This window comes from Schistocerca gregaria, chromosome 1 (genome assembly GCF_023897955.1).
Source record: "Schistocerca gregaria isolate iqSchGreg1 chromosome 1, iqSchGreg1.2, whole genome shotgun sequence".
NCBI classification, from domain to species: domain Eukaryota; kingdom Metazoa; phylum Arthropoda; class Insecta; order Orthoptera; family Acrididae; genus Schistocerca; species Schistocerca gregaria.
Window position 1 is genome coordinate 159,129,969 of NC_064920.1, and position 24,750 is coordinate 159,154,718.

The 24,750-nt window shown below is 43.2% G+C and overlaps 1 protein-coding gene across 2 annotated transcripts in view; it reads right to left on the bottom strand.

The window, feature by feature from the left end:
* LOC126335375 (kinesin-like protein Klp98A) overlaps positions 1 to 24,750 on the bottom strand; it is a 386,747-nt gene that overhangs the window by 24,823 nt on the left and 337,174 nt on the right. For both annotated transcript variants that reach the window (XM_049998589.1, XM_049998598.1), the window contains 4 exons: positions 24,511 to 24,599; positions 18,118 to 18,367; positions 5,819 to 5,965; positions 5,579 to 5,700 (listed from right to left, as the gene is read on the bottom strand). In XM_049998589.1, coding sequence (XP_049854546.1) covers positions 5,579 to 5,700; positions 5,819 to 5,965; positions 18,118 to 18,367; positions 24,511 to 24,599 — 608 coding nt within the window. The remainder of the gene's footprint in view (positions 1 to 5,578; positions 5,701 to 5,818; positions 5,966 to 18,117; positions 18,368 to 24,510; positions 24,600 to 24,750) is intronic.

A 24,750-nucleotide genomic window follows, 5' to 3' on the forward strand; every position in this document is an offset into this window, starting at 1 on the left:
TCTGTTGTCGCACGGGATCTGCCGTTTGCCGTCTGCTTTCAGCGACGGTGCCGTCCGGTCAGCACCCTGGGGACCCATCTACTGGTTCACGTCAGCCCCAGGTGTTGCCGACATTGCCTTCCATTTTGCCTCATGGCAACGCGCTGCCACCGCTGCCTGTTCTCCCGCCGATGAAGACTGCAGTGGACGCGTCGCTGCAACCGCCGGGTGCCTCCCTGGGTCGCGCTGCCGATTGCTTCCCGTGACCAGTTGTCCTCCGACATGGACCTCTTGCCGCTTCGGAACATATGTCGTCTTCACCCGTCAGGTGCCTCGGCCTGATGGAGGTCGACCATTCGGCACCTCCTATCTCTCTACGGGCCCATACACCACATGTTGGCGTGCACCCTGGAGCAGGTTTTCAGGCATTTCCTAGCTCCCCACGGTCCGAATGGCAGGGTGCGGGTGGCACAGCCTCGCCTGTTGTTAGGCTCCCCACCTCGTCGCATACGTCTACATGCGGTCCTCCCCGCGGCGGGTGGAAGCCTTATGCTACAAGCGTACGCCGATTTGCGGGGGAGGAATGTGGTGTCACCGCCAGGTGGTAGCCTTTAAATCGGCCGCGGTCCAGTAGTATACGTCGGACCCGCATGTCGCCACTATCAATGATTGCAGACCAAGCGCCGCCACACGGCCGGTCTAGAGAGACTTCCTAGCACTCGCCCCAGTTGTACAGCCGACTTTGCTAGCGATAGTTCACTGACTTCTACGCTCTCACTTGCCGAGACGATAGTTAGCATAGCCTTCAGCTACGTCATTTGCTACGACCTAGCAAGGCGCCAGTATCCGTACTTTTGATATTGTGAATCATGTACCATAAAGAGCGACGTTCTCCATTAATGGATTAAAGTTAAGTATTCCACCAGCTACGTCCATTTTTCTCAATTGTAATTCCCTTGTCATGTTCCAGACCTCACGCCAGCCTGCGTGAGCTGAGACGCGTGCATTTCGGCCTCCTTTAGAAAAACACGGTTGGCTCTCCTGCCAACCACAACATAACATACACGACATAGAAAGCGACATAACACAAAATTCAATACTATTTTAAATCATCATGAGTGATACTCTAAATATACTAATTTGTATCAGGCATACTTCAGTACATTCATAAGCCTTGGTGAAGAGAAATGATTATGTACTTATGACTGCAGTATGTTAATATTGTGGAGACTGACATGAAAATCATTCCATAAAACTAGATTTGAAAGTCTTCACATAAAGTTCTTCTGTCACTGAAACCTACACGTGTCCCTCAGGGTGTACGTGTGCCATCAAGCTCCTTGGGATCGCCTGATGAGCAAGTTACTTGTCCACAGACATGATGCTGTAAATGGTTCTTTCACATTGACCACTGCAATAATCTAATAATAATACTGGTATTTCTCCCTCCCCAGGAAAGAAAACTCTTTAAAATAGCTATTGATCTGGTCAGACAATTGCTTGCCAGTTTTTTATGCTCTCACAAAGACGTATGGGACTTCAAAAAGAGATTCTTGAAAACTTGGTCCAAACTCGCCATTAATACAACAGTAATGAATGTTTATATATTTTAATTACGTATATTGAAAATACTCTGACAGCACATTGTGTACAACTTATTTTCCAAAAATGGTATTTCAAAAACCAGCTTTATTACACATGGATGTATGTAGCTTGAAAGCTGCTTTAATTTATGTTGTAATGAAAGTTCTCATTTAACAAAATCAATCAATGGTGATGGGGTATTTTGAAAAATTTCAAATTATTACAAAAGTTGGTTATACCATTTTCAAGAACAGTACATATCAAATTTTATATGAAAAAAATTTTTATATACCATTGTTTCAAAGGTATTCCCTCTAAACCTAAAATATCAAATTACGTTTTGGGATGTTTTTTACCCCTGAGCATAAACAAACTGAGCATAAACAAACAACAAGTATTGCACTTGTTTTCCTCTTCTACACACCCACCAAGTTTCATCACAATTGTTTATTGACACTTAGGAATATTCCCCCTTAAGTCGAAAAGATCCTCAAACTCCATGAATCCTAGGAGAATTGGATTAGAATTCATATATGTGGTAGTACCCAGGCTTTTATGTGATGCAGTATCAATGTTGTGACAACATTCATTATTTCACAGAACTATGATAAAATGGTAGCACTGATGTGGTCTCTCACAAACTGTGAGCTTTGTGCAACTTTCAGATTTCTACATGTTCGGAAGCAAACTCCATTACAGATCCGCCCCTAACAGTGCCATGAGTACAGAGCCAACATCATTAGCAATAGTGTGGGCAGATGATTCTCCCGGAAATTCACTGAAGGGCAAACCAGTCCACACAAAAAAGATTATGGTGACCAACTGCTCCTGGTGATGACAGAACTGATAAAAATAGTGTAGCATGCAATTTTGCAGACACTGCTGCAGAAATTTATCACACAATGGCTTAGTTGCCACAAAGCATTCGGAAGTTTGTTTTCACGACAGCTGATGGGTGGGTGTAAAAATAAGTGTCTGGTCATATCACTGACATTCCTCCATATATATAAAGAAAATGGTGTCAGGTGAGAGATCTTCAACTACTCACCCTACAGCCCTGACCTTGCACTAAGGGATTTTCATCTGTCCATTGTCCTGATGCTTTTTCTGGTAGGAAAAAATTCCAACAATGACAATAAGGTATAGATGCTGGTGGCAGACACCTACCCCAGAGGCATACAAGTGTTGGCGCATCTGGATTATAAATTTTAAAGAACAATGGTGACTATCTTGAGGAAATCTCTGGAAAGGATGAAATAAATATTTTTTACATACTAATGTTTTTTATTTTTTGTCACTGGAACTTACTTTCTAGATGATCTCCATAAGTTTCTGTTTGGTTTTCTTCATACTCTCATTGTTTCAATTGTTTCTCTTATCAAATATTCATTATTCCTTCTAACATTCTCTTTGAGACATTTGCAGATGATTTTGATCATTTCTATAATTTTTTTGTTAGCTCTCGTTTGAAACAAATACCCTTTCTTTGTTAATTGTCCCTCACTCCCTTCCCTATTCTGGAATGGGTCAACCACGGATGACTGGGACTGTCAGATTTCAACTCCTTGTCTATTGTTCTGTTCTTTTCTTTCAGTATTCTTTCATCTGTTCACTATGTTTTTTCTCCCTTTCTTCTGACCACTTCATACCAGTTTAAAATTTCACTTGGATGAAGCTTTGACCACAAAGCCATCCAGATATGGTGCTCATCACAACTTCACGGACTACGCTAACATGACTCTGATCAAACCCAAATTCTAACTTATCCACACACTACTGACATAGTGGCATTGGCCATTATCCTCATTGCTTGTGGCATTCTGCTGATTTCCAAAAGAGTTAGAGCAAGGTGTGCATCTGCACTGAAAGGATCATTGACCAGACTTGCCTTAATTATATATGTGTGTCTGTTCTCTTGGACCCAAGGAAGGTGGGTGTAAGGGGTGTCATACGAGTGAAGTGAGAAAAATATTCAGAGGAAATGTTCAGGCAAGGGCATAAGGTTTCAAGTAGGGATTGTAGGTTATTTTGACTCCTGGGTCAGATCACTCTGGCCACGTTGATAGGTGGAGGTGACAACTGCCGGAGGCCTGTTCCACCAGGTAGTCACTATAATTCTTATCGTATGCGGTGGAACTTTTGTCTGCAAGTAGCATGATACAGTCAGGATCTGTACGACAGGCCTTTCTTCTGTTGAAATGTTGGTGTTCTTAGGAAGGGATATGGGAAAGGATGTTCAGGCCAAGTTGGAGGTAAGGAATCCCTGGAAAGTTAACAGGGGCTAGGATCATGGTTGGATGGCGGTGTAAATTGGGAGAGGCAGGGTTCAATGTTGGGATTACGTGGCTTTAGCTCAAAGGATTGCCACTAACTGGTGCCACCTCGTACGCTCACTTACATGCTCCCCAAAATCCACAAACCCAACAATCCTGGATGCCCTGTTGTAGCTGGTTATTGCGCTCACACTGCTAGAATTTCAGCCCCCACTGACCAACACTTCCAATTTAACACTCAAAATCTACCCCCCTCCTCGCAACAAAGATACCAACCACTTCCTTCACCTACTCTCCACCATACCCACCCCTTTATGTCCTAGATCTCTATTCGTCACTGCTGACACGACTTCACTATACACCAAAATCCTCCATGCCCATGGTCTTGCCACTATCGAACATTGTCTCCCAATGTCTTTCAGACACCAAACCCACTACCTTATTCCTCACACATCTTACTAATTATATCCTAATGCACAACTATTTCTCTGTTGAAGGGAAGAAATAAAACAAATTCATGGCACAGCCATGGACACCTGCATGGCACCCTCCTGTTTATGAGCTGTCTAGAGGAAAACTTCTTAGCATCCCAAAGCCCCAAACCTCTAGTCTGGTTCAGGTTTATTGGTGATATACGTTAATGATGTAACTCAGAGGCAGAATATCCTATCCTCATTCTTTACAACCTCAGAACCTTCTTTCGCATCCACTTATCCACTTCACTTAGTTCTCTTCTGCACCTCCTCCTCTCTGATGACTTCATCTGCACCTCTACCCACATTAAAGCCACCTGCATTTCAGCAGATGTCATCCCTTCCACACCAAAAAACCCTTCCCATACAGCCAGACAACGGGGAATGGCAAATTGTAGTGACAGGTGCTCCCCTACCCAGAATGCTGAATTTCTCACAAAGGCCATCACGGCCAGGCACTATCCCAGAGACCTAGACGGCAAGCAGATTTCTTGTGCCATATCCACACACACCACAAATCCTCCCACCACCCCCACATCCTATGTCTGGGTTTTGATTATCTATCATTATGCCCTGAAATTATGGCCACCCTACTCAAGATCATTCCCATCTCTTTTTAAGTAGTGTTCTGTCACCCACTCAACCTCCACAACATCCTAGTCCATCCCTATGCTACTCACAATCCTACCCCAATGAGATAGGGCAAAGATGCAGGTGCAAGATGTTCCCAATCCACCCACCCTGAACTTCCTATTCCAGACCTATCACAGGTTTATGCTAACCAATTAGAAACTGAACTACCTGTGAAACCAGCCATGTCATATATCAGATCTGCTGCAACCATTGCTCAGCTTTGTGAATTGATATGACTACCAGTCAGCTCTCCACCAGTATGAATGGCCACTGCCAAATGAAATGTAGTGCAAACAATGTGAGAAAAATGCTAATGCTGTTATTTTTTCTTTAAACATCTGCATAACACAAAATATGTAGCGCGCATGCACACGTATACGCACACACACTACCCACGCATGCATGCACACACACACTTGCGCGCAGAGAGAGAGAGAGAGAGAGAGAGAGAGAGAGAGAGAGAGAGAGAGAGAGTGTTCATGACCACTTCTGCAAGTGTACATGTATGCATTATGAAAGAAATGTGTTTTGAAACTAGAGCTTCCACTTAATAATTTTTTGAAGTCTGCCCAACATTACTTATGTTTTTTTTGTTGTTTGGCATTTACTGATATACATGTACAAGATTGTACAAACCCGTCATCAGCTGATGTTGACAGATCTTCAGACTCATCACTGCTAACTGTGATGTCTCCCTGGGTTTGATGCTCCAGAGCCATTTCTAGTTTAACATATTGCCGCTTCAGTTCCTGCAATACCTACAAAAATGAAAAATACATATTTTAGTCATTTAAATGCAAACATACATAAAATATAAGCTATACAATACCAAAACAGTATCACAAGTCAGCCAAACTGTGTATAAAGGGTACATACTGCGATCTGTTGATTCAGCTCAGACTTGCTGCAGTTTTCACCCTCCAATGTTCTGATAATGAGCATCTTTTGCTGTCCCATCCGTTCACACAACTGTTGCATCATCTGCACAGCCCCTATGCCATGTGAGACGGAATTTATACCATTCTGGAAATAACAAAAACATACAGTAAGTCATTAGTTCACTTCCAATTCTCAGTAAACACTAATTAACAAATTAACATGTAACTATGGTCCATTGATATTAAAATGGCCTGAACGTTAGGTTTGTAACTGAATCTGGTAAGCAGACTCTCAGTTTAAGTTCAATTTTCAGAGAAAGTTACGGAACAGATGTGCAATTTCATGAGCTCCTCCACAGTTTAATGTCAATATCTGATGTCACCAAAGTTTTATTTTCTAGAACTGTATCACACTAATTCAGGATGTCTTCCTTGTGTATTCTTGCTTGTTAGATAAAATAATTCTTCTATTAATTTTATTAATATGTCCCACTTTGACTGTCACCAAGCATTTAGTCTCCTTTTGAATTGATCCCTAGTTTAATATTATGACGTGTGTATATTTTGATTATGATTGCTGCTACTTTTATATTCAGAACTGTTGCTTCTTGATTCAATGTTCCTTCTATGCTTTGGACTTTCTCATCCCAACAACTTTCCCTGTGCTGGAAGCTGTAAGGTTTCCTCAATCTCCAACTCCCTACTAAAGAACAGAAAGCACTTCTTCATAAATTATTGATATACTGATCCTTCCTTTACAACATGAAATCATTTCGTCGCGTTATAACAACATACATCAATTTGACATTTACTCTTTAAGATGTTTGAAATTTAAAAAGCCAATCCTCACTCAACTGTCTCCCATGACATCACTCCAATTGTCACAGTACTTGCTTTTCCATGGTGCGCAAGACATTTACAAGCCAGGATATGGCAGCATGGAATAAATCTCTGCAAAATGCAATAAAGCTGCTACCGTCATCTTGCCTTGCAGACACACTCCATGCATTCAAAGTTGTGTTCATGTACAAGTAAGAATAAACTTCAAACAGTAATTGTTTCTAAACTCATTACTTAACTAATAAACATCATTTGTCTTTTAGATAGACATTGGGTAACACATCACTTTCTCGAAGGTGATGTGTTACAACACATTTTCTACAACTTCATCTTTATTTTACCCCAAAATCTGAGCTAAATAGTGTATTCACTCGATTTAGTAGTATTTTTTAAGTTTCCCTTACTCTTGAGAAAAACATTAGGCTGTCAGCATAGATCAAAAAATGTCAACAACAGCATCTAGACAGAGACACAACAGTTGTAGCTACACTACTTGTTAAAAACACACACACACACACACACACACACACACACACACACACACACACACAAAAACTGGTAATGAAATGAAAATATACAAGAGATATTGTTATTACTGTGTGACATATGATTAACAATTGGAAACAGTTAACGTAATAAAACACAAATTACAGTTCAAATTACAAAGTGGCAGAAAGGCTGGTCAGTACTTTCCTTCAGCAAACTCAGTTCCCAATGTGTGTGTGTGTGTGTGTGTGTGTGTGTGTGTGTGTGTGTGTGTGTGTGCGCGCGCGCGTGTGTCGTACGCGCACAGGGACACTTCATGCGAAGAATGACAAACAATGCAACAGTTCACTTGAATGTAGCTGTCTGTCACTCAACACCTCATCTATGAATAACAGTGTATCCTATTTTATATTGCTCTTATTCCATCCCAGATTTTCCTCTGCTTAACTATCTTCTGTGTGACATGTAACAACTTGCTGTTAAAATTTTGTGAGTTCCCATTGACAGAAGAGTGAACAGACTTCTTCCCATATAAACACTGTGAAATTACTGTGATGATAAAATTTCAGAAATTTCATGTTAAATGAAGAGATAATAGACCTACTGAGCAAGTGTTTCATTCTAATATCTTGGCTTTCATATAACTTATCTGGCACTGATTTTTATATCCATCATCAAGCCATATATGGACCAATCTCAAAAACATCATACAGGAAAACAAGAAAAGAAACAAGAATGAAGTCACAGTAGTGCCAGTCTTGCTTTGCAGCTCAGAGAATTGGCTAACAAGTGCTAAACAGCTCATGAAGATGCAGGGATCAGAAATGAGACTCCTGAGATCCATGAAAGACTGTCCAAGACTGTACACATTTAAAAATGATGTGTGGTGAGAACTGAATGTTTCTAAAACAGATGGTGAACCAACAACAATAAAGACAGATGGCTCTTACACCTGGACAGAACACAAGAAGGAAGAATACCAAAAAAATTGTAGCCCATACACAAAGGAGGGAGCTTACAAAGTCCTCTTTCGAGCATAACTTGAATATTGCTCATCAGTCTGGGATCTGTTTATTAATATACTGCTTCTTGCTAAGTATATCTCACAAAAATACCAAACATAAAATTAGAGGTAACGAAGCTCACCCAGAGGTTTACCAACAACCTTTCTTGCCACAAATCATTCATAATTAGAACCGGAATATGACAATGGTACGTGAAGTACCCTCTTCCTCACACTAAAAGGGGACTTAAGAGTACAAGATAAGAATGCAGATATGTACCAAATGGTAAAAGGAGATGTTGGGGGGACCACGGAAACATTGACTTCTTTCCTCTGTGACCGGAGCAGGTAAATCATCTACTCCTTGAAAGAGAAAAATAAATAAAATGAAGAAGAAGAAGCAAATGTACCAATAGTTGTTCTACTAGCACATCATCTGAAAACAGAACTGTGTGTTCCAGGAACATGACCCAAGTACACTATGTACATCCAGTCACCAACAGACTACAGAGGCTTGTAAAGTATAGATATAAATTATTTACACTGAAGAGAGAGTAAGTAGGTGATAGCACAAATGTCAGTTATGCATATTTCACTATCTTCATATGGTACTTTATGTTCTCATACAGATGTACCTCTACATAAATTTCTGTGATATTTAGGACTGCAGTGTGTGCAGTCCTAAAGCATCAATTCCACACTGATCAGTGAAGCACCACAAAATGGCATCAAGAAGGTGCTGACCTGTGCACCTATAGAAAGAGTGGACAGTGCCACACTTCCAGCAAGACAGAGTTCAGCACCCCCTGTCAACACGGACTTAACCAGATGCCCATCGCTGGTCAGTCCCAGTTTGGTCACAGACTTTGAGGGCATCAGTACCGAGTAATGGACAATACTTAGCCAGCATTTTGTGAGTAGTAATAGTATTTCAAGGTAATTGCATGTAGGAGGCACAAGAAGTACATCAAGCCACTTCATAACGAGAAGTTAAGCTATGTTTCTTTTCTTTTTAGAAATAAAGTGTTCCACTATTCTGCAAGTGTTTTGTACATATCACTTTGGATTCCTGCCAGCAACCACCGAAACTTCTCTTCTTCCTTGTTTGAGTTGTTGTCGTTGTTTTGTGGTCTTCAGTCCTGAGACTGGTTTGATGCAGCTCTCCATGCTACTTTATCCTGTGCAAGCTTCTTCATCTCCCAGTACCTACTGCAACCTACATCCTTCTGAATCTGCTTAGTGTATTCATCTCTTGGTCTCCTCTACGATTTTTACCCTCCACGCTGCCCTCCAATGCTAAACCTGCATTGACGCCTCAGAACATGTACTACCAACCGATTCCTTCTTCTAGTCAAGTTGTGCCACAAACTCCTCTTCTCCCCAATTCTATTCAATACCTCCTCATTAGTTATGTGATCTACCCATCTGATCTTCAGCATTCTTCTGTAGCACCACATTTCGAAAGCTTCTATTCTCTTCTTGTCCAAACTATTTATCGTCCATGTTTCACTTCCACACATGGCTATACTCCATACAAATACTTTCAGAAACGACTTCCTGACGCTTAAATCAACACTCAATGTTAATAAATTTCTCTTTTTCAGAAACGCTTTCATTGCCATTGCCAGTCTATATTTTATATCCTCTCTACTTAGATCATCATCAGTAATTTTGCTCTCCAAATAGCAAAACTCCTTTACTACTTTAAGTGTCTCATTTCCTAATATAATTCCCTCAGGATCACTTGACTTAATTCGACTACACTCCATTATTCTCGTTTTGCTTTTGTTGATGTTCATCTTATATCCTCCTTTCAAGACACTGTCCATTCCGTTCAACTGCTCTTCCAAGTCCTTTGCTGTCTCTGACAGAATTACAATGTCATTGGTGAACCTCAAAGTTTTTATTTCTTCTCCATAGATTTTAATACCTACTCCGAATTTTTCGTTTGTTTCCTTTACTGCTTGCTCAATATACAGATTGAATAACATCGGGGAGAGGCTACAACCCTGTCTCACTCCCTCTCCAACCACTGCTTCCCTTTCATGCCCCTCGACTCTTATAACTGCTATCTGGTTTCTGTACAAATTTCTGTACAAGGGTAATATTGATACTAATTGTGTTCTTTCTTGCAGACTAGCCACAATGCTGCTGCTATTTGTGTATTTGCATTGCTTATACTTTGTTGCAGCAGTCCTCTCATCAAAATGGCCTCTAACCCACCTCCTACACCACCACCTGTGCCTACAGCTCCAGTTGCAGCTGACTTTGGTCTAATGAAGTTTATTCAGTTTCAGAACCACCAAATGTCACAGATGATAATGGCAGTCCAGTAGCTCATTAATGCACGAACTGCTGCTGCATCAACTCTGCCACAACAGCCAACCACATCCATGGCACCACCTCAATGCATTCCACCGTTCTCAACTTTCAATGAACAACAAGAGGCATGGAACGAGTGATATGTACAGTTCAGTGCTCACTGTTCTACACATAAAGTGAAAGGTACTGTGAAACTTTGTTATTCCTTGTCTAGGGCCAGCACGGGAGTTTAGTGCCTCGCTCAGAAGTTATTCCCAACTAGTATGCCAGAGTTGTTAGTTTTTGAAGATTTAGTTTCCGACCTCACTCGGTATTATAGGATCAGGTACAGGTTGCTGCTGCAGTTTTTTACAAGTTCTTTCAATTATGGAAAAATCCAGAACAGAAATACAGTCAGTGGGTCACTGAACTTCAAGGCTTGATACGAAAGTGTTGTTTTCGGTGTAGCTGTGGACAGTACTACAGTGATACAATGACTTGTGATGCAATTACATGCAGTGTGCCAGACAGTAGGATTCATCAACAAATTCTCAAACATTCTGATCCTACATTGAAACAAGTGTTACAAATCGTTGAACATCAGGTCTCGTGTGATAGTGCCGTGGAAAACTTTGAGGTACAGGGTGTTTCAAAAATGACCAGTATATTTGAAACGGCAATACAAACTAAACGAGCAGCGATAGAAATACACCGTTTGTTGCAATATGCTTGGGACAACAGTACATTTTCAGGCAGACAAACTTTCGAAATTACAGTAGTTACAATTGTCAACAACAGATGGTGCTGTGGTCTGGGAAACTCTATAGTACGATATTTTCCACATATCCACCATGCGTAGCAATAATATGGCGTAGTCTCTGAATGAAATTACCCGAAACCTTTGACAACGTGTCTGGCAGAATGGCTTCACATGCAGATGAGATGTACTGCTTCAGCTGTTCAATTGTTTCTGGATTCTGGCAGAACACCTGGTCTTTCAAGTGTCCCCACAGAAAGAAGTCACAGGGGTTCATGTCTGGCGAATAGGGAGGCCAGTCCACGCCGCCTCCTGTATGTTTCGGATAGCCCAAAGCAATCACATGATCATCGAAATATTCATTCAGGAAATTAAAGACGTCGGCCGTGCGATGTGGCCGGGCACCATTCTTGCATAAACCACGAGGTGTTCGCAGTGTCGTCTAAGGCAGTTTGTACCGCCACAAATTCACGATGCTGTAATCGTTTTGGATCTGAAAAATGGGCCAATGATTCCTTTGGAAGAAATGGCGGCCCAGACCAGTACTTTTTGAGGATGCAGGGATGATGGGACTGCAACATGGGACTTTTCGGTTCCCCATATGCGCCAGTTCTGTTTATTGACGAAGCCGTCCAGGTAAAAATAAGCTTCGTCAGTAAACCAAATGCTGCCCACATGCATATCGCCGTCATCAATCCTGTGCACTATATCATTATGGTAGCGGCGCTGAGGGGTTGCCGCATTTGAATTTTGTATGGATAGAGGTCTAAACTCTGGCGCATGAGACAATACGTCGACGTTGGCGTCATTTGGACTGCAGCTGCAACATGGCGAACGGAAACCCAAGGCCGCTGTTGGCCGCTGCTGCACTAGCTGCGCGTTGCCCTCTGAGGTTGCTGTACGCGGTCGCCCTACCTTTCCAGCACGTTCATCTGTCACGTTCTCGGTCCGTTGAAATTTTTCAAACAGATCCTTTATTGTATCGCTTTTCGAGCCTTTGGTTACATTAAATCTCCGTTGAAAACTTCGTCTTGTTGCAACAACACTGTGTTCTAGGCGGTGGAATTCCAACACCAGAAAAATCCTCTGTTCTAAGGAACAAACCATGTTGTCCACAGCACACTTGCACCTTCTGAACAGCACACGCTTACAGCAGAAAGACGACGTACAGAATGGCGCACCCACAGACTGCGTTGTCTTCTATATCTTTCACATCACTTGCAGCGCCATCTGTAGTTGAAAATTGTAACTACTGTAAATTCGAAAGTTTGTCCGCCTGAAAATGTACTGTTGTCCCAAGCATATTGCAACAAACGGTGTATTTCTATCGCTGCTCGTTTAGTTTTTATTGCCGTTTCAAATATACTGGTCATTTTTGAAACACCCTGTGGCTCCCACTTGCAGTGTAGTGCACACAGACAAACAGGTACGGCCCTGTGACTGACCACCGCACGCAAACAGGCCACTGTGCCATGGACAGAGTAAACAAGTGTCAAAGCATGTGTCTGCTGTGAAATCATGTCCCCATTGCTTTTCCAAGCATAAAAGGTAAAATTTCCCTTCACGCAATATAACTTGCTTTGCTTGTGGAAAGCCAGGTCATGTAGTCAGTGTGCTTGTAACAGAAAAAGATCTCTACCCCCATTCGTTCTTGAAGGCATGAAGCACCTTCTCACTCAGTGACTCTTTTTTTTTTTTCTTTTTTCCCTGGCTACCAGTACTAGTAGTGACCAACTTCAGGATGTGCTTTCACCCTGCCCATGTGCTGTGCAATGACAGTCAAAAGAACTGTTTGTGAACTTCATCACTGCCAGATGCTGTGTGGGACTTCAGTTAGACACTGGTGCTTTTGTTACATTGCTTAATCATGCCACTTACAAACAGTTGGGCTCCCCACAGTTGACAAAATATTGCATGCACCTTACTGCATATGAAGGTCAGGACATTCCAGTGCTTGGAACATGTAACTTGCCTGCCACATTCCAGTTACACATCACAACAGTGACATTTATTATTTTGCATTCATGTGACTGTGAAAATATTTTTGGCTTAGAGTATTTTGATTTGTTTGGTCTTTGTATTCAGGACACTGTATTTTCTATTTCTGCTTTCAACCCAAAAGACAGTGTTGCTCATTCGATTGAGGAGTTCCCTGATTTGTTTTCTGAAGAGCTTGGCAGAGCAAATAATTTTGTGGCACATGTTACAATAAAGGACAATGCACAAAATAAGTTTTTTTCAGGCGCATCCTGTCCCTCATGCACTTAGAGACAAAGCTGCAAGTGAACTTAAGGAATGGCAGGATAATGGTGTTTTTTGCTCCTATACAAGCTAGTCAATGGCTTTCTCCCTCAGTAATTTACCAAAGCCTTCTGGAAGACTTTGTGTTGACTTTGATTCCACTGTGAATCTACAAACACTAACTATATTGCAGAGATGCCGAGTCGTGGATAGGACAACAAAAATATTTTCACACTTAAAAGCTTTCAGCCAATGGCCTTTGTCAAAAATACACACACACACACACACACACACACACACACACATTCGCAACTCACAAACACAACTGCAATCTCAGGCAACTGAAACCACACTGCGAACAGCAGCACCAGTGCATGATGGGAGTGGCAACTGAGTGGGGGAAATGAGGAGGCTGGGGCGAGGATATGGAGGGATGTATGGTGGGGATGGCGGACAGTGAAGTGCTACAGGTTGAGCAGCAGGCAGGGGTGAGGTGGGAAGGGGGGTGGAGGGGGGAGGGAGGGGGAAGTAGCGGAAAAGGAGAGTAACCCTACTGGCCTCAACTTTTGTTGGTCACTGTCCTCACCCATCCAGCTCCTTCCCTGCTCCCGTTACAGCATTACACAGCCATCGTTCCGCAGCCACACCCAGTCTTCTTTTTTATATTTATTTTATTATTATTATTTTATTTATTTTTTATTTTTTTCTATTTCTTTCCTTTTATGCTACTTTCCCCCACTCCCCACCTCTCCCCTGCCTGCCGCCCAACCTGCAGCACTTCACTGTCTGCCATCCTCACCATACACCCCCCCCACCCCCCCCACCCCCCTCACCCCCCACCCCACCCTTCTCTTCTCCTTTCCCCCAGCCACCACTCCCATCGTACACTGGTACTGCTTCTCACAGTGTGGTTTCAGTTGCCTGAGACTGCAGTCGCGTGAGTGTGTGTGCACGCGGCCTTTGGCTGAAAGCTTTTAAGTGTGAAAATCATTTGTTGTGCCTATCCACGACTCAGCATCTCCACTATGTGGTGAACAACAATTTTCCTTCTCATAATATTGTTACATTCCATCTTGGATTTTCCATTGTTTGATTTTTACAAACAATAACTGATACTTTTCCCTTACCTCACCCTGAGGAATTAATGGACAGGCATGGTGAAGGCCACTGACTTATGTGATGTGTATTTGCAAATTCCCCTAGATGAAGTGTCAGAAAAATGTTTGTGGTCAACATGCATTTAGGGTTGATCAAGTTTCTGTGCTCGCCCTTTGTTAGCACTTCCGCAAATGCCATATTCCAACACTACTTAGAACAACTTATTGCAAAAGTTCCATTCTTCTCAAATTACTTGGATGATGCTGTGGTGTCATGACATACACCAGAGGAACATATGAGCAGCCTTTGTATGCTTTTCAAGTACTTCCAGCTGCAAGTTTGAAGTGTCGCCTGGACAAATGTGACTTTTTTCAGACTGAAATTCAGTACTTGGCCCATGTTCTTAATACCCGAGGCATTCAACCCCTTCACCCAAATTTGGTGGCCATCCAAGTCCTCCCTGCCTTGTGGAACATAACAGCATTACAGACATATTATAATGACATATTATAACAATATTATGAGAAGGAAAGTTGCTACTCACCATATAGCGGAGATGCCGAGACGCAGATGGGCACAACGAAAAGACTCTCACAATTATAGCTTTTGGCTGTTAAGGCCTTTGTCAACAATAGACAGACATAAACATGTTTGTGCATGCACACTCGCGCGCGCGACCACACACACACACACACACACACACACACACACACACACACACACACACACACACACGACTGCAGTCTCAGGCAACTGAAACCACACTAATGTTGAGAAGCAACTTTACTTTTCATAATACTGTTACAGTCCATCCTGGATTTTACATTGTTTAATGACATATTATATCCAGTTTATAGCCAATGAAGTCCAGATTGCATATCCGTTGCAATGTGCTGGAAGGACGCGTGTTTCGTTTGGACCAAAGAGTGTCATAATGTATTCCAGTACTTAAAAATGCCTTTCTGAGTGACGCATGCCTTGTTCATTTTGATCCTGCTGGGCCTGTGGTTTTGGGAGTGGATGCTTCTTTGTACGAGTTTGGAGCTCTGCTCTCACACAGATTTGGCTCACAGGTCAGGCTGAAATCTTTCATGTTCAAGTTATTGTCCAAGACTCAATGTAACTATTCCCTAATTACTATTATTAAAGGTATGACGAAGTTTCACCATTATATGTTTGGTCGAAAGTCTTGCCTAGACCATACGCCACTTCAGTCTTTGTTGCATTTGTCTAAACCTGTTCTGCCACACACAGCTCAGAAGCTGCAACATTGGGCTTGGTTACTGTCAAAGTATTAGTGTGAAATACAGTACCAGTCCACGTCAAAGCATTCAAATGCAGATGCTCTTCCCTGGCTTCCTGTTGGTCCTGATTCTGAATTCAATGCTACTGCCACATGCTGTTGTCAGATCGATGCAGGATTATGGTGTTATTGCTCCTACACAGGCTAGTCAGAAGCAGACCCTAACTTGAACTCCCCCCCCCCCCCCCCCCCCCCCCACTACATCCATACTGTTTGGCCTCGTTTAGTGAAAAACATTCAGAATTCTTTCGTGCACTGATATTTTGCTCATCAGCTTCGCCTCCCATCCAGCATGGTGTGTTTTTATTGAAAAATGACTCTGGGCAATTGCAAGTTCTTATTCCTAAAGTGTTGTAAAAAGACGTGCTGCGATTACCACACCAAGGACATTGGGGAATCGTATGCACAACTACTATGTCAGCACTATACTTGACCAGGCATGGATGCTCACATTGAACAGATGACATCACAGTGTCGTGGTTGTGCTGAAACTCTATCGGCCCTGCAACAGACATTTTCAGCTTGGCCGGTCTCAATTGCTGTGGTAACGAGTGCATATTGATTGTGTTGGTCCCTTTTGGAACAACTGTTGGCCTATTGTTGTGGACTGTTTTAGCAAATATCCCTTTGCAGTGCCCATGAACTCGACTGTGCTGTGCAGTACCATTCAGGCTTTATCATATTTCTTGCTTGGAAGGTTTGCCTCAAGAGTTGGTTGCAGACAATGGACAACAGTTTATGGCTCAGGACTTTGAACAGTTTTGTCCAGCCAAAGGTTTCACTCACCTTACCAGAGCTCCATTTCATCCTCAGTCAAATGGAGAAGCTGAACAATTTATGTCTATGCTAAAGCAACAAATGAACAAACTACATGCCTCCCACACATGAGAGCAGGCACTGCTGCTCTTCCTCACCCCCACCCAGCCCCATGACTGTCCTCTGCTGGTGGCTTCTACTTCCATAAGTATTGCTTTGCGCCTAATGATTCTTTTCTTTTCACAGCTTTTGGTCACACTAGGCACTGGCAGAGAAGAACAATTCTTCGAAATTTGTGCTCTTGCATGTATTCAGTTCAATGCTCTATTGGGTTGCTGTGTCACCCACAGAAAAGATTTTTGCTCGTCGATTGCAAGATTCTTCCACAAATTTTATGTCCACAGATTTGCATCCTACAGGGATCTTGCGGCCACCCCCATATTCCACTTCGGCACTGCCCATGGATCCGATGGACCGATCACCATCGCCACTGCAAAAGCTCAACTTCCCAGCACTTGTCTCAGTACCTGTTGTGGATCTGGCATCATAATCATCCCCATCCTCTTCATTTTTGTCAGACTGTCTCAGGAAGTAGATGGGCACCTTTCTGGATGTTTTCTGACCGATATTCCCCTTGGAGCACAGGGCAGATGTTGGGGCGCAGGGCTCGGCATTGGTCCCAGTTGCAGCTCCCATCTCCTTACGCCACACTCCATTTCCTGCTTCCTGCCCCCCCCCTCCCCCCCCCCCTCTTCCCACTGTCGTGAGATGGCTCCATACATGACAATGGTGAGGATATTGGGAGGGGGGGGGGAGGAGAGTTTGCACATCTAACACTGCAGCATCAAGAAGGCACCGACCCACATGCCAGTGGAGAGAGCAGGCAGTGCCACATCTTCAGAAATACAGAGTTCAGCATCCCCCGTCAACACGGACTTACACAGCAGCCCATCGCTAGTCGCAGGCTTTGAAAGCATCAGTACCCAGCAATAAGAAGGAAGTAGTTAGCCTGCATTCTGCAAGTAGTAAAAGTATATAAATGTAATTCCATGTAGGAGGCACAAGAAGCATATCAAACTACTCCATAACAAGAAGTTATGTTTCTTTCCTTTTTAGAAATAAAGTGTCACATTAATGTGCAAGTATTTTGTACAGATCACTTTGGACTCCTACCATGGCCATTGCAACTTCTCTCCTTCCTTGTTGTGTTTGTGCTGACTTGCACAGTAGCTGACACAACAACAACAACAACAACAACAACAAGAATAATGATTATTGAAATACACTTACTTCCATTCAATACTACTGCTTTTTTTTGGTTACTGTTTATGCTAGGAAATTACAGTCACTTTCAGTATACATCATTATTCCAAATAAATAATCTAGATTATGAATACTTTTATATGACATTGAATTTATGCACCACGTATGTTAATTACAAATAAAATCAGGGACAAAGGAGAGACATCATGTTGTTCACTGTATTGATAATTCAGATCTAAATTCACTTACTTTGTTCAACTTGTTATTGTGATATGGACTTGCACGACACTCGGTTAGTGGGGACACATGCTCAAAAGAGCTGGTGGAGTTGTTGCTGACTGGCTGGTACTCATTGTCATTCTTCTCTGAGCATGGTGAAGTTGCTGTGTGAAATGTGTCTCCAGTGCCTACTGAACTCGACAATGTGGGTAGCACTGTCTCTTCAGTAGAAGGTATAGATGGAGAGACTACTGTGGCCCTTTTCAGATCCAGTGATAATCTGCATAAATGTACAACAGAGACAAAGGTATTAGTATATTATGGAATTGATATTTGAAAGTATTATGCACCATCAACACTGGATGTACACTCAGTATCATATTTTTCTCTACTGAGCTATATGGTGGTCAATGCACATGTGGTTTAAATTCACAATATCCCTGTATCCCTGAATGAAGAGCTCAAGACTGTTACATGAATGACACTAACATTGAGTACCTTGGAAGGGGACGAGGGGGAGGGGAGGGTAGGGTGGGGTGGGGTGGGGAGGGTTGGAGGGGGTGGGGGGTGGGGGGAGACCTTGCAGTACACTGAACAAGTGCTAGTAACTGTTCCTGTTATCAAATGAAGAGTCCTAAAAATATTTATTTTTAAAATGGCACGCTGGTTTTAATTTTAAGTGTGACATGTTCTTATGTGATTTGAATTTTTTTGTCACACTCACATGAACATTTCAAAATGCCATATTGAGTTTTGATAAGCCACTGATCATCTTCAGACAACAAGCATGCCTTGAAAGCAGTTTCTGTTGCATTGTCAATAACTCTAAAATTTGAAATGCTCATAAAAAGTATAAAACATAAGATATTTTTAAAAAAATTATATTAATTTATTTTGTATCCATTTTCATTATCTCGTGAGTCATCTTAATGTTATACACTCCTGGAAATGGAAAAAAGAACACATTGACACCGGTGTGTCAGACCCACCATACTTGCTCCGGACACTGCGAGAGGGCTGTACAAGCAATGATCACACGCACGGCACAGTGGACACACCAGGAACCGCGGTGTTGGCCGTCGAATGGCGCTAGCTGCGCAACATTTGTGCACCGCCGCCGTCACTGTCAGCCAGTTTGCCGTGGCATACGGAGCTCCATCGCAGTCTTTAACACTGGTAGCATGCCGCGACATCGTGGACGTGAACCGTATGTGCAGTTGACGGACTTTGAGCGAGGGCGTATAGTGGGCATGCTGGAGGCCGGGTGGACGTACCGCCGAATTGCTCAACACATGGGGCGTGAGGTCTCCACAGTACATCGATGTTGTCGCCAGTGGTCGGCGGAAGGTGCACGTGCCCGTCGACCTGTGACCGGACCGCAGCGACGCACGGATGCACGCCAAGACCGTAGGTTCCTACACAGTGCCGTAGGGGACCGCACTGCCACTTCCCAGCAAATTAGGGACACTGTTGCTCCTGGGGTATCGGCGAAGACCATTCGCAACTGTCTCCATGAAGCTGGGCTACGGTCCCGCACACCGTTAGGCTGTCTTCCGCTCACGCCCCAACATCGTGCAGCCCGCCTCCAGTGGTGTCGCGACAGGTGTGAATGGAGGGACGAATGGAGACGTGTCGTCTTCAGCGATGAGAGTCGCTTCTGCCTTGGTGCCAATGATGGTCGTATGCGTGTTTGGCGCCGTGCAGGTGAGCGCCACAATCAGGACTGCATACGACCGAGGCACACAGGGCCAACACCCGGCATCATGGTGTGGGGAGCGATCTCCTACACTGGCTGTACACCTCTGGTGATCGTCAAGGGGACACTGAATAGTGCACGGTACATCCAAACCGTCATTGAACCCATCGTTCTACCATTCCTAGACCGGCAAAGGAACTTGCTGTTCCAACAGGACAATGCACGTCCGCATGTATCCCATGCCACCCAACGTGCTCTAGAAGGTGTAAGTCAATTACCCTGGCCAGCAAGATCTCCGGATCTGTCTCCCATTGAGCATGTTTGGGACTGGATGAAGCGTCGTCTCACGCGGTCTGCACGTCCAGCACGAACGCTGGTCCAACTGAGGCACCAGGTGGAAATGGCATGGCAAGCCGTTCCACAGGACTACATCCAGCATCTCTACGATCGTCTCCATGGGAGAATAGCAGCCTGCATTGCTGCAAAAGGTGGATATACACTGTACTAGTGCCGACATTGTGCATGCTCTGTTGCCTGTGTCTATGTGCCTGTGGTTCTGTCAGTGTGATCATGTGATGTATCTGACCCCAGGAATGAGTCAATAAAGTTTCCCCTTCCTGGGACAATGAATTCACGGTGTTCTTATTTCAATTTCCAGGAGTGTATTTTCAAATGTATGAGAGCTCAGGAAGGTTAATAATGAAAGACCAAAAATTTTTATAAGCATTTAGTGCATACTGGAGTAGTGCTTCCAACATGGAAATTTTATTGTGAGTGACTGAACGTTATGGTGTAGTACAGCAAAATCTGGGTATTTAGTAACTTTAGTTGAAATAGTTTCTGATTCTTTAATGGCATTTCTAATTCAGCTATTACCCTAAAAAATGGTGGAACAGTAGCACCTAAAACGCCACTGGGAGCAGTTCAGGTGACATCGGAATTTGGGCAGCCAGACGAGGTGGTGGTTGACCACTTGTTCAAGAGTCTTACCCATACAACTGGAAGGGCCACACTCCAGTAACTGTTAGGGGGCACTACAATCCTTGCCTGGTTTCCAGAATGGAATTAATATTGCCCCCTCCAAGTCATGGGGTACTGTCCATCAAACCAGATCTGGTTGAAGCAAGAGAGGAGCTGTCCTTTCACTTCATGGCACAAATTATGAAGCAACGGATCTCATCAGGTCCTGGAGCAGTGTCTCTGGCTGCAGATAAAGCTGATTCCAGTTCCGAAACTGAGAACAGAAGGTTATATACTTCCTCATTATGTGAGAGCTTACTCATCTCCACAGTCCTACGGAACACCTGAAAAGCAGGAGCTTGTCTGGATGTCATAGTGACAGTAAAAAAGTGTTCAGCTAAAACCTGAGCCATATCTTCCGGCATGTCCATCAAGAGCCCATTACTTGACAAGGCATTAAGGGGATGTGTACTGCCCTTGCCTGAAATCTGCCGTATTGAGTCCCAAACTTGCGCAGTGGAACTGGACCGATTGATGGAAGTCATGAATTCATTCCAGGAACCCCTCTTCTGTTCTTTTATCAATCGTCTCACATGTGCTCTCAAGGATATGAAGGCATAAAGGTTTTCTGTAGTTGGATGGTGTTTGAAGTTCTACAGAGCTGTTCATCTGGCCCTGATCGCCAATTGACCGTTGTCATTCCACCAATGTACAGGCCATTGTCTGAGGTGGTTACTGGATCGGGGGGATGGACTGTGCGGCAGCCCATTGGATCTCACGAGTTATTTGGGCCACCATCTCATGTGCACATCATTCTGTTCATAAATAGCCTGTTGTCTGTCTGCAACCAATTTGCCCTTTGCGTCATCCATCTTCGTGAACTCCTGTTAGCCACCGTCCTACTCGGCAGATGGATCCACACTGGGAAGTGGTCACTAGAATGTATATCTGTAGCCACCTCTCACTGAACTGAGTCTGCTATAGCTGGGGAACAGAAAAATAGGTCAGTGGCTGAAAAAGACCCTGTAGCTGTGGAAAAGTGTATCGTCTGACCGAGCTCAGAAGGCAGATATTCTAAGAATGGACAAGTTACTCGATCATCCGACCCTTGGAGCAACTAGTAGGCGAGCCCCACTGCACATTGTGTGCACTGGAGTCCCCCACAAGGAGCAATGGGCATGGGAGTGCCCGGAGTGTTCTGTCTGTGCATCTGCATCCAAATCATAGTTAGGAGAAAGATACAAAGAATACATTGTGATATTACTGGGTGCTAAAACTTTCACGACAAATGCTTGTAAGGTCGTGCTAAGAGAGACAGGAGAGGAGTGGCATCTGTCAATAATGAAAACAGCCACTCCACCTTTAGCCATGTCTCTGGTAATATTGTCCTTCCTGTAGGGGTGGTGACCCGTAATGCTAGTGTGTCTTTGACTAAGATGCGTTTCTTGTAAGCAGATGCAGAATGGTTTCTCCTGGACCAGGAGCTGTAATTCTTCTAAATGTGAGCGATAGCCACTTAAATTCCACTGCTACATGGAAGTCCCTGTGGAAGCCATTGTTTAGTGAAGGTTGTTCCTTTCTTTCTCCCTTGGAGGCGGTGTTTCACCTGGGAGGTCCGGGAGAATGTTAGCCAGTCCCCAGTTCTCTGGTTCTTCTGACTGGAAGTCCGTATCCTCAAGAGAATAGTCCACGTCAGAGAGGGAGAGAGCTCGCTTGTCCAAAGGTTTAACTACCACTTTCTTCAACTTGGAAATACTTTTAAAAGGACATATTTCTTTATTTATGGAAGGAGGTGGTTGCTTGGGTTGAGAGGATAGTTTAGTAGGCTTCTGATGATGAGCAGTGGTATGTGGCTTAGCTGGTAATCCTATTGCCAACGGCTTCTGAAGGACTTCTGTTTCAAGTGTAGTGTTTCCCCCACAGGTACACCGACAAGTGCGCATGCTCATATTTGAATCTTTGGTGAGTTTGTGCGGAGGCATCACACTTGGTGAATGGCGTGTTAAGGGCTGATGTGAAAGAAGTAGCAAAAACCAGAGGTTGCATATCTTTGAGAGCTTTTTTTAGCTTCACAATAGGGTATGCGTCTCTTGACTTTTAACTCATGAATTTTCCTTTCCTCGTTATAAACCTCACATTTTCTGCTCCACACTGGATGACCCCTAGAGGAAGTATACAAGAATTGCCGATTCATTAGCTGAGCCTCCACAATTGCCACATGTAGCCCTCCCATTACATTCCATATTGATATGACCAAATCTTTGGCATTTGAAGCATCACATTGGGTTAGGAACAAATGGATGAACCTTAAGACAGATAAAGCCTGTCAGGATATGTTCAGATAATTCTGGAGTACTAAATGTTAGAATAAACATTGCAGATTTTTCCAATTTGCCACTGACTCTCCTCACACAGTTCTGCACTTGCATGACACCCATATTTTTCCATTTTTCATGTAACTCCATGGGGTCTATCTCCATTATATCGGAGCAGGTAACCACACCCTTACTAACGTTAAGGGTGGTATGCAACTTAGCCTCGACTGGGTAATCACCTAAGGCCTTACGTCCCAGAAGCTTAATACTTGGTTTGAATTAGCAGTTTCAACTAGAAGTGTTCCATTACGAAGTTGTCTGACACTTTTTGGAGAGCCAGCAATACCTTCCAATGCCTCATGAATATATAAAGGGTAGAGCTTCTCAAAGGTTCCCCCTGTTCATTTGATTACAATGAAAGTGTTATGGCACACAAATGACCTGTTACTATGATTCTGAGGTTTTTTGGGAGGACTGACCGGCCGAGCTCTCTTTGATGAGCTGGTGTGGGTACTACCTGATGGTACACCCATCCCATCAGTAGTAGTAGTTTGGTGAGACCGTTCCATAGGGATTCCACGAGATGCTAGTGAAACAAGTGTTGACCCAGGCAGAACCCTGCATGCCTGAGCAAAACCTTATACAACTGGGGGACAGCAGGCGCCCTACAGGTTGCCTGCTGGAGACTGCTTTACCTCAACAGCCATTCATCTCATCAGCAAGTAGCACACCTTAAGGCTGAGTGATTTTTTTATAGAGGTGTGTACCTTACTCGTGATCCAGGCAGTAAAGCCAAAGTGCCCATTCTCCAAAACACATAACATTCCACTGCTGCACTGCATGGTGGTTGCTGAACCATGCCCGGAGCTTACAGTAATGGAGGGCTGATGGCACTTGACAGTCCCCAGCTCAGGAACCCAGGATCACCAAACCCATGCTCAGCAACCAAATGCTGAGCCTGCACCACTCGGACAGAATTATAGGACAGAAGGAGAGTGGATGCTGTCCCTGGAACCACCATTCTTCTTTGAAATCCAAATTTTTAAATTTGGTTATTTGTGAAATGCTGTTCCTATTCATCATCCCTGGGCTTCACTAAGATTATAGCCTGTCTTTAAAAGATATACTAGGTTCCAGAAAGAAGAAAGATGTAGATCTTAAGTCCCTTGACAAAATGAATGTCTTGGAGTAACAAATCTTCTCACACCATTAGATTTAACAGAACACGTGAATATCTGGTATTTACACAGACTGTAAGTCTTCAGATTGCATTAATTCATGCTGGAACCATTATTAACCTGTCTAATAGATGAAATTAAAACCAAAACATTGTCCAGTTATAAAGTTTTTAAAGCACAGTGCAAAAGAAATTGAAAATTTTGTGAACTGATGAAGATGTATAATGTATATAGAACAAACTCTGCACACATTAAGAAGTATGTCATAACTTACGACTGTTTCCGTAGCATTATCTCTTGTAACTGCTCCTGTGTTCTTTGGGCCAAACATGACTTCATTTTTTCAAATTCTTTTGATCCTCCCTTGAAGGAAAGAGAAAATAAGGAAATGTTCTGAAATATCCTCGAGCTACTTACATCTGGAAATACCTCAATTTTACATTATATTAAAATTGTACAAATTAAATGTTTTATGGAACATAAAATGATAGGCAACATTAACTTTGATCATATA